General features: G+C 43.5%; 1 protein-coding gene across 5 annotated transcripts in view; it reads left to right on the top strand.

Moving 5' to 3' along the window:
* Positions 1-14562, top strand: part of arid4b (AT-rich interaction domain 4B) — a 39447-nt gene that overhangs the window by 6925 nt on the left and 17960 nt on the right. For all 5 annotated transcript variants that reach the window (XM_084562070.1, XM_084562068.1, XM_084562071.1 and 2 more), the window contains exons 3-7: positions 6063-6173; positions 10325-10390; positions 10751-10841; positions 12056-12135; positions 12504-12595. In XM_084562070.1, the coding sequence (XP_084418196.1) occupies positions 6063-6173; positions 10325-10390; positions 10751-10841; positions 12056-12135; positions 12504-12595 (440 nt within the window). The remainder of the gene's footprint in view (positions 1-6062; positions 6174-10324; positions 10391-10750; positions 10842-12055; positions 12136-12503; positions 12596-14562) is intronic.

Raw genomic sequence — 14562 nt, 5'->3', positions numbered from 1 at the left:
AAAAAGTTCCCATTTAACATTTTAAAGTGCCTGCACACCCGCAGTCCAAACAGACATTTTCACTTCTGGTTCCTAATTTTAACTCTTCCTAGGGACAGAGAGTGGGTGTGTTCAAACTGTGCCTGAGTGACTGATGTTTCTGACATCACTGTGTCACTTCCATTGGGTTTGTTGCAATCATATGAGTCTGTCAGACTTGGGAGTGGTTCCAACAAAAAGGGCAATGTAATGGACCTGATTTTCTGGAATAATGAGCAGTCACAGGCCGTAAATAGTCTGTGATGTTAAGCTAGAATGAATGATTCCTCCGCAAACACATCTCGTAACTCAATGCTCATTTTGACCATACAAATTCTGAACTTGTGAATCAGCTGGAGGCAGTTTGCACAAGAAACTGGAAACATGCACAGATAAGCACCTTCCTAATATTCTGTAGGACTCTCTTGTGCCTCCAAAACAGTTGTGACTCATCAGAGAATGGACATTGGTCTTCTGAGGGTGTCCTGTGGTGTCTGGTAACAGATTGTTGTTAGTGGGGGGCCTTTGGGTCCTATGAGTTGACGGGAGGGGCCTCTGTGTATCATCCAACAGATACTTGATCAGTTTGGGATCTAGTGAATTTGGAGGCCAGGTCAATACCTTGTGTTGTTTTTCATGTTGTTTGAGTTGTTCCTAAACCATTTTTGTGTGTGTGCCTGTGTCAGGCTGCATCCTGTTCGGGTTGGATTGTCAAGGAGTGGCTGATGGGGTGGGGGTGTCTGGTCTGGTCTAGGTGGGTGGTACATATCTAAGTAACATCCACACGAATGCCAGGTCCAAAAGCTTCCAAAACTGTCACAAGATGGTCAATGTTATTACTTCTGGTAATGGAAAAAAAACAGAAACTGGTGTAAGTCTGTGTCGTATTGTCGTATGCGTCTGTGGGACTGTCCTGTCCTCTATAAAGACATTCCTACAGGCTTGCTGTGGACCCTCCCTGATGGCTGACATAACCCAAGGCCATACGCATCATCCCACAACTGTGCCATTACAGCTTTGACCTTCTGATAGCTGCCAGAAATCATCCTTTTACTGAATTGTAGAGTGAAAATGCTGTAGTCACTCGGGCTGTCCAAGAAATGCACTATAAGCACGGGCTTATTTTCAAGCATGGAGTCGGCTGTTAAATCTTTCATGACCTGAGAGTCTTTATTGAGCAGATACCGATCTCATTCTGCTGCTGCCAGTGTCACTCTGGTGTGTTTTGTTATGTTGAAGGTGGAATGATTTTCAAATCTGTGACTTAATGAAACAGCATTTCCTATTCGGTTCCTCTGATGAGAACAGCTTAAACAAGGAGTAGGCTTTGGATAATCAGTAATCTGCGGGCGCTCTGTCTAAACCACGAATCCACAACCAGGAAAGGAACATTTTGTGGCCCAACGACAGGGGTGCACGATCACAAATCATTTATCGCGTGGCCGTCTTTACGATTGCAACGTGGACACCGTTTCATAGACGTCTATTTCAGAGAAGTCAGGTTGCAGTTGCTTGAGAAATGAAGTTTCTTTCCATGCCAGTCACAGGTGTGTTTAGTCGTCCGGTGCCAAGTCACATTAGTATCTGTTTAATCAAGCAGATGTGCCTGGAGAGCATTTTCCACTTCAGTAGCACTAGGTGAATAGCCAGAAAGCTGGTCTTAATTGTATTACTGCATCATGTTGACTTTTTGTATGTAGTAGCTGAAGTGGCATTTAAGGCTCATAATAAACAATAAATACCGGTCTGCTCTTTTTTTTTTTTCTTTTTTTTTTAATGACAGAAAAGGTGCATGACGTTATTTTGAGTTGGTGAGAGGATGTCACACGTCCTGAATGCACAGGAATTACGCCTCTCTGAGCTTAGTCATCTTGATTGGTTGATCTCCTGAGGGTGGGGGTGGAGGGGGAGGGGGGCATTGTCATTCAGAACTGACAGAAGTAATGGAAATTAAATTAAAGAGAAGTACTCACTGTTTTTTTTACAGACAGCTGTAGGCTACATGGCAGTCGGATCTAAGGAATGGAGTTTTCTTTGATAGTTTTAGCTCAGTCCAGGGAGACGGGGCATTATCAGTGGAAACAACAAACTGTCCTCTATTTGTGTTGGCATGTGAGCATGACAAATGTACTTCAGGCCTCGGTAGTGTATTATTACCCCTGCCATGTTAGGTTGGGGACGCTAGGCTGCCACAGCTGTGAAGATAACCCCAGCTGCCCTCTCGGGCTCCCTAATATCACTCTTCTTTTTAAAAAGTAGAAAGGAACCGGCTCAGAGCTGGAGGGGGAGCAAAGACAGATAAGCAAAGGATGAGCAGGAACAGTAGACTGCACACAACAAGTGGCAGCCCAGCTTTGTGTTGCAGCCGTGACTGACAGGAGAGTCAGTCAGTCGGTGGAAATGGCTGCTGCGTCACGTAAACCCGACGTTGGCCAGGGCAGCTGGTGCTCCGGCCAGACTACACTAAAGACTAATGAGGTGTTTATCTGAGAGGTGGGGAGGCTGAAGTGCACTGGACTCTGCCCCTGAGTCCCATCTGTCAGAATCTCAGAGACACCGGAGGTGAGGCACCCTGTCCTGGTTTGACTCTGACAAGCTTGTGGCCTTCTTAATACGGACGAGGCAATTTGTCAGCCTCATGTTCCCAAGTTATCTTTTAGGGGGAATATTTCATTTAGCAGAATTGTTCTATTGTAGGGAGACATTTATATTAGTTTACACCTTTAACAGCTTTGTCTCTTTATTACACTTTTACATCCTGGACGTACATCTTCACTATTTTTAACCACAGTGTGTATAGAACCTCATTGGTTACTCATCTTTTCCCAGCAACAGATAAAAAGACTAAGTGAGAAACTGCTTTTAAGTCAGCAGTGCAATTCTTTTTTTCACAGACAGACTGAATTAAAGTTGGCAGCCAACGAAGCATTCTTATTTTTAGTGCACTGCACTGTATCTTCTTTGATATGAAGCATGGCATCTTTTATACTTGACAGCCAAATTCTGGTTGTCCTACGTGATTATTTGGCTGGCAGTTGCTATAACACTTGTTGGATTCTGGAAACCTTCAACATGGATGTTCAGATAATCTTCACCACCGTTAAAGTCTTATAGCTAAATTGCTTCTGTTTTGCTTCATTGGTTCAGAAAATAAAAAAAAAAGTATTATACTGCACCCTAAATTATGAAGGTATTTATTTGCATACAGAGCATGAAACTGTAATTTTACCTCAGGATGCATTTAAAATATCAGGTGTGAACAAAGTATTTTCATCAGATCATTGCATTCAGATAACAAGGTCCAAACAGTCCCTTAATTATTTTTTTTTTTTTACTTATATTTACTTTGCAAATTGAAGAAGGCTCTACTTTTAGCTATAACATAAAATGAAAATCTTTAAGGAATAGTTCAGAGAAAACTTTATTTCCTTAGTGCAAAGCAGAGCTATTCAACTAATACAGTTACACAGTGCATGTATAATTTAGAACAATACAAGATAAGGGAAAGTCTAAGGAAAATTTGTTTGTAAGACTTAATGTTCGTTGATCGGCATCGGATTGCGGGCAAAATAAAATCTTGATCGGGGCGCCTCTATGTAGAACGTAAATTGTACAGTGGATTTTTAACCATATCACTGTTTGGGCATAGCCTGGTCGTTACCATCCTACGTTTCCGCCCGAAATTTGATTTCGGTCTGGCACGGAGTCTGGCCAAATTGCACTTCCACGGTTCGCGTGTAACCGCGCGGTCCGCACCAATCAGCGAACAGTTAAGTGATGACGCGGAACTCGCACTGCCGAGTTGCTTGTAGTCCAGCGAAGCTTGTAGTTCAACAGCATAGCAACAGTGGCGACGGAGGAAGAGACGCTAGAAGCCGTCCGCGAAGTTGTCTCAACTCTCGAGAGCATCACGGGATTAAAACCAGAACAAGAAGCTTGTCTTGTCAATTTTATAAATGGCAAGGACGTCGTAGCTCTCCTTCCAACTGGCTTTGGGAAAAGTTTGATTTATTTAACTGGAAGCGGAAGTGGTAAGCGTAAGAGCCTGAACCCCGGCGCACAATATACGTCTTTACCAAACGTTGCTGATTGGTTAAGGGAACTCCAATGATTTTAAACCTCAAAATAAGCATCCGCCCATTACGGAGACAGATTCCTATTACATTGGGCCAGACTAATGTGCCAGACCGAAATCAAATTTCGGGCGGAAACGTAGGATGGTAACGACTAGGCTAGTTTGGGTTTGTCTGGAAGGGCAACATTTCGCTCATTTTAGGATTTTTAGCATGTCAGGGGTGACACAGATTAAGAAAGTCCTCATCAGGTGTATGTGAACCACATTCACGCCCACGTCCTCACTCCTTTTATATTATACCTGCATAATACAGCTGTACAGCGATTTCTAAAGCAGGCCTAAACTGAAACCAAGGGTAGAGGCAGGATCAGAGCAGCCTCTGTCAAATTACACACGTTCAAAACCACTGTTCAACCAACCAACGGCGCTTAAGAGGCATTGTGCACCTGCAAAATGTTGAAACAGAAGCAAAGCAGCCGCTTTCAGTTTTTTTTTTTTCCACCCCCCAGAAGCTGCTGTGCTCACTTGTTGAACGTGGAACTCTTCTATAAAACAGTTGGCTGCTCTTTATTTTTCTCATGTCACTCATGAGTTTGCTCGCACGCAGTTTGTTCTTACAGGTTCAAGACTTTAGCGCAAGGACAATAGGTCATTTTTGCCAGCCGGTGTACCCAGCAACTTACAATAAACAAAGGATCTTGGACTTGGATTGAGATCCGTAATATCCATTATAGTTTGCAAAAGACCTTGGCATGAGAAGGAGGAAAAAAAAGAAAGAAGCTAACCTGCAAACAGTTTTCAGACGTGGACTTGCCATTTCAGTCCTGAAAGGAGTTCGGTCATGACACAAGTATGTGCCACGGAGGCCTACAGCAGCTGGTGTCAGTGATTAGTTCCTCTTGGCTGCTTCAAGTAGTGCTAAGTGCTGGTGTAGTTTTTAGCTAGAATGGCAACCTCTGTGGTCTTTGCTCTCCACATGGGAACAATGAACAACTGCTGCGAAGAGCTCACGCTATGCATTTATTTGGCTTGTATACCTAAAATGTAAAGAAAGAAAAGGAAAAAAGATGAAAAGGTGTATATCTAACTTGGTCTCACAAGTGTTTATTATCTTAAATAGGGACAGCTTGTCTGGGAAGACTGTTTCAGTGCACTGAGTAATGAACAGAACCATCTTTCTGTTGTTAATTTTGCAGATAATGTGGTGTTAAATTACTTGTTCTTTCCACGGTTCATTCTGAGGGGCATTGATTCATTCGTTCAGCATAGAAAAGTGTGTTTTCCCCCCCGTTCGGTGCTCTGCAAATAAAGGCACATTCCTCGCTGTTCGTCTCGCAGCTAATGTTTTCCTTAGGTGCCGCTTGAGTTAAAACCTGCCGTCAGATGTAGCAGGAAGTGTGGCCCACTTTGGGTCTTATTCTAGAAGGATGTCTAAATATACCGCCGTTAGGTTAGGCCTTTTTCTCGAGCCTTTAGTGAAACACCCTCAGTAAATTCATCTCCGAACTACATGAACCGCACACATCATCTGCCCCCCATCCACACACACACACACACACACACATAGAAAGTCTGTTTTCTCTGTGTACCCTATCCGCCGCAAATCTGTTCTTGAGGAGGGGGGCACGCGAAAAGGTTTGATAAACATCCAATGATGACACAAGATGGTGCTATGTGTTTCGGATAGCTTCATCTTCGTAGTCATCAAAGCTGTAGTGAAGTGGCCTTTTTGTTTGCTCCCTCAGAGACTTGTTTTCCAATACCCAGAGCAGATGGTATGTGTTTTCCATGGATGAATCACTGAGCCGGGTGGCTTTTGCGATGCTGGCCTAGACTGTGTTCCGCTTGTAGTACGTGTGTCCTCCTGCCTTTGCTGCGAGGAGACACCTGTGTGTGTAAACTACATATATATCAAAAGGCTTTGAACTGATTGTTTGTGCGATATTTTTTTTTTTTTTTATTTCCTCAGACTCTGGAGGAGCCCCCCTACCTGACAGTAGGGACGGACGTGAGCGCCAAGTACCGAGGGGCTTTCTGTGAAGCCAAGATTAAGACTGCCAAGAGGCTAGTCAAGGCCAAGGTAAGTCGCATTTCAAAGTGCTCGCGATCCAAAATTAAAAATGAATTGTCCGCCTGCGTGATGTTTGAAGTCGGTCGGTTGCAGCAGGGCTAGGGGGCCTCTGTGTGAAGGGGCTGCAGTCAAGATCACACGGCTCAGCTTTACTGTACATCCACAGTTAAGGGATGGCTAGACTTAAAAGATGTTGTCCAAAAATGTTCCTTTAGAGGCCGGTTTGTTGGCTTGATTAGAGGCTTCTTGTATTAGACATTCGAGCCTGCCGCCGTCAAAACCGGATTAAATAATTTTCTCGTGTCTAACGTTGCCAAACATCCAGCTGTGCTGCTCACACGATTGAGCTCCACCACCTGCTTTACGTTGTTAGTGCGGCTCATAGAGTTGAAGCACTGATCAAGGGCCCCAGCTGTGACAGATGTAGAGTCTGGCCAAGCCTATGAGGTACCCATCACTTCCTCAGGCATCCCCCTCACCCACGGTTTACACGCTTTTTGTGTCGGAGTGAGAGCGGTGCGACTGCCGCTTTCTCGTCTGGTTCTATGCCTTGCCGATGAAGGCATTGCTTGATGCACGTAGTACAGTATCTCATTTCCCTGTGGGGATGGAGCATCTGGATAATACAATAGAGACAGATCGCTTGTCTCTCGTTCTGCTAGAGTGTGTGGGAGGAACAAAGATTGGATGCTGGCTTTTTCACTGTGTCAATGCACTGTAGTTCCCCCTGTAGAGACAATAGAGGAGCGGTGTTCTGCGATTCCGGTGCAGCAGGCGAAAATCATCAAACGAGACGCGCCCCTTTGTCTCGTGCACAGAAACAAACATGACAAAGTAGATCATGTGATGTTCTCAGCTTAAATAATGTGGACTGAAACGGTCTCAGCTCATAAATTAATTACCATACTAATTGGCTGAGTGTGGGGTTTGTTTTTTTGGGTAGCTGGGATGTGAATGCGAGCTCCGTCACATGAATGCTGAAACGTTCAGCAATTATTCGGCGGGTGTTGTGAGTCTGAGTATTCCTCTGTAATGAATTCCCGGCTCATTAATCTCTGTCTGCTTGTTTAACAAAGTCGAAGGATGCTGCGTATGGCGCCGATGCGATTTCAAAACCAAGTGAAAAGATCTGTTTGACATTTTTATTTATGATGATGATGATGATGATGATGTGCGCTAGGGGGATGTGTAAGAGGTCATTTAGCACCGTGTCAGAATCAGTCACTATAAAAAGACTCAGCACACATATGATCAGTCAAAATCACTGCGCAACAGATTAGCCGTTACTTGATCACAGATTAAAGGGAAATTGTATAATCTTTGATGTACTTCTCTATTCTCCATTAAGCACTTTTGGAAAACAGTTCCCCCTCCTAAATTATTTAATAGGACTGTGAGGACCAGCTAAAAAAATTTCAAGACATTTTATACTAGCTCACCAGTTCATTAGGTACGCTAGTCAAAAGGAACGCATGCTAATGTGAATCTTAGCTTCATGGAGGCTGTGTTTTTTATTTTGGCTCCACAAACTACCTGCTCCAGAATTATCATACAGTTGAATGAACATCTTTCTCACACTGTTTCAGCATAACTGAACATTACAACAGTCATAAAGGGGGTTTTAGTGCATTAGAATGCATTCGTTTTCACTGGTGTACCTAATGTTTTGGCAAGTGAGCGCGTATCAGAAGCTCTGCTGCCTCTCTGGGTGCTTTTAAGATTTGTCACTGTGCTAATTTGACTATCCCCGGTTCAAATGACTCTACAGGAAGTGTGCATTTTGAATTAATGCGCTTCGATTATAACAGATCAGATACACTGATCAGGCATAACATTATGACCACCTTTCTAATACCGTGTAGGTCTCCGTTGTGCTTCCACAACAGCTGTCACTCATTAGAGAATGGACATGGCTCTTTCTGAGGATGTCCTGTGGTGTCTGGCAACTTAATGTTGTTAGTGGGGGGGGGGGGGGGCTTTTGGCCTAACCCTGTGCGTTGAGGGGAGGGGCCTCTGTGGATCATCCCACGGATACTTGATCAGTTTGGGATTTAGGGAATTTGGAGGCCAGGTCAACACCTTGTGCTGTTTTTCATGTTTTTTTGAGTTGTTCCTAAAGCGATTTTGTGTGTGTGCCTGCATCCTGCCAGGGATGGCTGCTGCCACAGAGGAGTGTCATTGCTATGGGGTGGGGGTGCCTGGTCTGGTTTAGATGGGTGGTACATGTCTAAGTAACATCCACACTAATGCCAGGTCCAAAAGCTTCCCAGCAGAACATTGGATTGTCACTAGATGGTCAAAGTTATTCACTTCTCCTGTCAGTGGGTTTAATTTTGCATCAAAAACTGAAAAACTTTAGAACAAACATGTTGTGAATTTTGCCCTTTTAGTTGCATCATACTTTGTATAACAAAGCACTTGTTGGAGGCAGGAGAAGTGAGGAGACAGCTGTGTACTGAGGGGGAGAAGAACAGATTCACAGAGGCACAAATCGTGAAGGTGTTTATATATTGTGGAATTAAGCGGTGGAGTTAAATAAATGGCAGCGCTGATGACTAATTTTCAGCTGACAACCCTTGACCACATTACTCATTAAAAACAAAAAAAAAAAACAATGAAGTAAACGACATATAAAAACAAAACAGTAGAAGGCTTTACCCAGCAGTAGCGGTAAACACAGAGGTTGCAGACATTTGGTTTTGTCTGAGCTGCCACACATGCAGCCGATACTTGTACCGCTCTTGCCGCTGTGTCGTGCAGACGGAAACACAACGGCCTTGCATTTTACAGTTGTGAAAAATGCTCACTGACATTTTTACCTTCAGTGTTGCCAATCTTCATGCCTCATTTTGCTTACAGGGAGGGAAAAAAAAGCCCCTATCACGTCAATTTAGCTGCGCCGAGGCTCTGATTTTTATCAGAAAAATGGTTTCATATCTTATTTCAATATTTGTTTTGAGGTCTAAGTGGCGGTACAGTTTGTATGCGGTTGTCTAGACCTCTGCAGGAAACCAAGCTTGCCGTTAGGAGGTTGTCAGGATGGTCAGGTGTTACTGATGCTCTCTAGCTGAGTTTTTTTAGACAGCGGGAGTCACCTTTCCTCTGTCTGTGGAGAGCAGAGCCTCCTGCAGAAAGAGATCCCTTTATTCTGCAGCGCAGGAATGTTATTATCTCTGTAACTGATCAAATGCTGCCCCTGGAAGCTTTTTTACTCCTCTTTCTTCCCCATTATTTTATGCCTTGGCACAGTTCAGCAGCATCTTAGAGTATGTACTTCGTCCATTCATTGTCTTGTTTCTTTCACAGCGGGACTTGCTGATTGCCGTGTCTGCTGTTGTTATATTTAAAACCGACTCGAGAGATCACTGTCTGAATTCTTTACCTGCAGGCTTGTTTTCATTTTTCTTTTTTTTTGTCCTTGTTATTATGGTTGAATCGCAGTCAATAAAAGTGAAGCCAGTTCTCCATTATGATTATGTTTTTATTATTTTTTTATTTACTAGCACATGCTCTATATATAAAAAAAAAAAAAAAAGACTTTAATTTCCCTAAGGAAACAAAGAATGAAGCACATGAGTGTTTGATGTATAAAGTAGCTGGGGCTGTTTGTAATACTAAACAGATTCTACGCTCCTGGCTGCACTGAAACTTTTCACACGTGCTCCCTGGAAAAGATTCAACGGTAAATGGCTCCAAGGGAGTTGGATGCATGGCAACCTCAGCGTGATCAGATTATGATCTGCCGTTGCCCACTTAGGGGGAGGCTGCAGATGCAGTAGGGAGAGTGGAGGGGGTAGGCGGGAGGGGAGGGTCAGCCGGCGTAGCCCGAGCGTTCACAGCAGAACTCCACACCACTGTTGGCGACAGCAGCGCAGCCAGCTGGGGGTCAGTCACTTAACAGAGCCAGAAATGAGCTGTAGTATAAAATATTTACACACAGACTGCTTGCATAATGACACTGTGGATTCTTTGCTAGTATATTATCTCAAACCTCGCCCGTTTGTGTCCGGTATCATGTGAAGGTCCAGCGCCGTTTGTCCAGACGTGCTGCCCTTCTGAAGCGGATGAGAGACGTTGCCTGGTCACGTCTGTAGGGATTTTATTGTGCGCGTTTATGTTCATTACTCATTCTGATTTGTCGTTGCCTCTCCCTTCCCCAGGTGACCTTTAAACCAGATCTGTCCACGGCTGAGGTTCATGATGAAAACATCAAAGGGCCTTTAAAGGTAAGGCAGGAAAGACGCGTGGCTGTAATATACTTATTGTCTCACTCTTATTTGTAGCTTAGAGTTTTTTTGTTAACAGTTAATCCTTTTTTGGTTAAAGCAAACATTTTACATTTTAGCTTCACTTGCTTTTGTATCTCAGCTGCACCTAATCACAGCCCTTCATAGTGAACGTAGAAACGGCGAAAGAGCATCAGGCAGTGAAGCATTAGCGCCGCAATTTCAGTCAATTAGGATTCTTGTGGCTGCGATATGGTCTTCTCATCACTTGAAACCGCATCATTAGATTTATCATTAGAAAATAATAATAATTAGCGATGCACTGAAATGCAGAACGATAACCGTGTGTCCGTCCCACAGGTGGGTGCTGTTGTAGAGGTGAAGAATCAGGACGGAGTTTACCAGGAGGCCACAATCAACAAGTTGACCGACGCTAGCATATATACTGTTGGTAAGTCAATAACGGACTGTCTGCTTTATCTCCTCTCTCTGAGACTCGCCCTGCAGCAGCAGCAGCAGCAGCAGCAGCATTAAGAGTTTGTGCTCAGCGAAATACCACGCTGCTTTGTGTTTTCAATAGCCTTAAGCATTACTCTTAAAGATGCCGCAGGAACCATCTCTAGTGATTTCACACAGTTCAGCAGGGAGACTGTTGCTACGCTTTAGATGCTTAGATTAATAATATCTCTAAACTACTGCTGCTATTTGTGTGATTACTTTATAAAATTCACTACAAATACAATTTACTTTTCTGGCTTCAAAGCTCAGCCAGGCTATCACAGATTAAAAACTAATGCAACATACTGTGCAGTAAAGAACCAAGTGAGCAGAGCTGCATGTAGAGCTCAGCTGATTTTACTCTTTCATTAGGCTGCTTATTATTATTTTTATTAATATTTTAAATAATGTGTCAATTACCTATCACAGTTTTTCGTTAAGATGACCTTAAACGGTGCAAAACATAAAATTTTATTCATTTTTCTTATTAATTAAGTCAGAAAAGCTGTAAATTCCCATATTTTAGAAACGGGACACGACAAATTTTGTCAGCAGGTTTCGCTTGGCGATTTGAAATTCAGAGTACACAGTGTTATAGACTGCGGCTCAGATCTGCTACCACCTCAGAGCACCTGTGGGGTTTCCGTCCGCCTTGGAAACACTCCTCTTGTCACATTTTCAATCTCTATATTCAGCGGTGGGGAAAACAAAAAGATGCCTCCCTGCTGAAGCGCTGTCGCAAAGTACGTTTGAGCAGTGAATAATCTGCGGATGTTGACAGTGCGGTTATTATTGTGTTTTATCATTATCTTCTGTCTGATTTGTTATGTGTGCTGAAGTTGGTCTTCAGAGGTTTTTAATTTCAGGCAGATATGGCTTCGGCTAACGCATAAATAAAATGACTCTTCAGACGCTTCTCCACATCTCTTTTATTTTACTATTTACTTTACTCAAAGAGGATCCTTGAAGCTGTGGAGAAGCTACGAGCTCAAAGCAGCTGGTCTAAGCCTCAGAAGACAAGCATAATTGGTTTCAAGCATCTTATAACGCAAGAAGACATTTTGCAGCTGAGGCGGGAGTTCATTTGTACTCAAGTTTGTTTACATTTGAGTGTTTGTGGACAACCGGGCCTACATGCAGCTGCCTAATAGTTTCTCATCTCTGCAGTGTTTGACGATGGCGATGAGAAGACCCTGAGGCGTTCATCTCTCTGCCTGAAAGGAGCGCGTCACTTTGCAGAGAGCGAGGCGAGTATTGTGCAGTCCTGTGGTTTCATAACAACCTACTCTCTCAGTTCTCTAGGGAAATGATGCTAAATATATTATATATATATATATATATTTTATATATATATATTTCACCACCAGCTGCCTCACATCACAACTGGAAATGCTAAAATTAAAACACTGATTATGAATGGACCCTTGTGGATGTGAAATATTCCCAGCAAATATAAACGCGTCACTAAATATAAAATAAATCCATTTTAACCGATGAAATCCAGTAAAGAAATATTGTGTTTAGGGTATAATACGGGGTAAATCTTTTTGCCTCCTAATTTAGCGTCTGACAAGATGCCACTGATTTTCTTTTGTGTTGTTCGTCTCCCCCGCAGACGCTTGACAGACTCCCTCTCACCAACCCCGAGCACTTCGGCACACCTGTCATCGGCAAAAAGGGCAACCGCGGCCGACGATCAAACCCCATGTGAGTGCATATACTGCTCAAACTTAATATATCAGAGGTCTGAAATGCCGGTGGGGAGGGTTTTCTGCACCGATCTACAGTCATCAGTAACAGGCTCCCCTATTCTAACTGCGCTGACAGCAGTTGAAATGAAAGATTTACTCTCGTCTCCATCCCCTCATAAAGAGCCCCTGAGGCCTAGAAGAGGAGCCGGCTAACCTCCTCCAGCTCCTTAATCACGCCGAGCTCCTGTGTGTGCATGCGTGGTTGAGAGACAGTGTGACCGCGGCGTGGTCCTGTTGAATGTTATCGCTTTGACTGAAATGTTCAAGTGGGTGTTTCATGCTCTGATGTGCCTCCTCCTCGGAGACGGCAGACGTTTACATCAGGGAACAGGATCTGCCTGTTGGTGCTGGATATGATTGTGGGTCCTCTCCCGTTATAGAGAGGACACTTTGCCACATAATCTTATTCTCTGACACCGCTTGCTAATGGCACACAAAGAAAAGTCAATATCACTCTGAACATTGATGTAATATTGACTTGGAGAGGTCCCAGCTGCACATTAGCACCTTGGACCAGTTGTCTCCTTATGTGCTAATATTAACCTTTGAATTACGAGGAGCAGCGAGAGAGTATTATGGATTGAGATGACTGGAAAAACAAAGCATTGTTTGTTTTTTTTGGGGGGGGGGACATCTCAATTTGCTTTCTTGCTGAGACAATAATAGATGGGACTCTCTCGACTGTAGCTTAAATATGCAGCCTGTTAGCTTTGCATAAAGACATGAGACAGATTTGTTTGTTTATCTGCGAGTTTGCCAGTCGATCGGCGGAGACTGCGAAGCTTCATTTATACCCCTGCATGTGGAGAATACGCCCGTAGGTGGCTATGCACGTGAAAGCATTCATACCTGTGCGGTCGGTGTGTTTGCATTATGTTGTAATCACTCCACCAACAGTAGTGTCAACAGTTACTTCCACGGAAACCACTACAACGTGGAAACTGGAGAATACATCTGAGCAGATGGTTTGTTGGAGGCAGAACAAGGGAGATTTTTTCTTGTCCGGCTGCTGAGAGACATGAATGAGGAAATGGATTTTGGAAGAAGTAGCTGCCAAGAAGTGGTTCTGTTGTAGCTCAGTTCGTGCACATATTAAAAAAAAAAAAAACACTGCATATAATGTGTAATTCATTGAGCTTTAGATTTTGCCTGTTTCCAGTCTTTATAAAAGGCTAGGCTAATACCGCAGCTGACGGCAAACAAACATATTTCCCAAAGTGTGTTCGTTTATGTTATAGCCTTAAAAGTAGCTGTCAGACATTTCCTTGCAACAACCGTCAATGTGGGTGGGAAAAAAAAAAATGAATGGCAGTCTCTCCTTCATTGAGAGTGCTTTGTTTATGACTTTGATTCACAGCTTTGTTGTTGTTGTTGTTGTAGTAGTAGTAGCAGCCTGGCTGATTTACTGCTCTCGAGTCATGCCAGACACTTTGTATGTGTGTATATGCACATGGAGTTGTGCTCGGAGCTCGCCTAGTGAGGCATAAAAAGAGGACGGAAGATCGGTTTGCCCGCTGGTGCCGCTCGCATGATCACTCAGAGACACGGCTGTCTGTCTGCAGTGAGGGGCTCTGCTTGAGCATCAGGATGACTGACAGACAGCTGAGAGAGAGAGAGAGAAAGAGAGAGGGAGCATGCTTCTTAATACACTGATCCTAATGAGTGAGCTCATCAGTAGCGTGAGCCTCATGTTTCATTACGCTACATAATAAGTGTAGAAAGTGCGTGGCAGCTTCTAGCAGGAGACATCTTCTGCCTGCCTTTATTAAGACAGACCCACGCACACAGTTTTATTTTTCTTTATTTAGAGCATGGATTCATTACAAAATGCCACTCACTTTGTGGTTCTGTGAGCTGTTTTTGTACCACAGCATTACTCTGGTGTGAATAAAAAGAGATAAGTTGTTTTCATCAATCAAATGT

This window comes from Chelon labrosus (assembly GCF_963514085.1).
Source record: "Chelon labrosus genome assembly, chromosome: 15".
Classification (NCBI taxonomy): domain Eukaryota; kingdom Metazoa; phylum Chordata; class Actinopteri; order Mugiliformes; family Mugilidae; genus Chelon; species Chelon labrosus.
The sequence above is the reverse complement of the archived record's forward strand: the minus strand, read 5'-3'. Positions and strand labels throughout refer to the sequence as shown.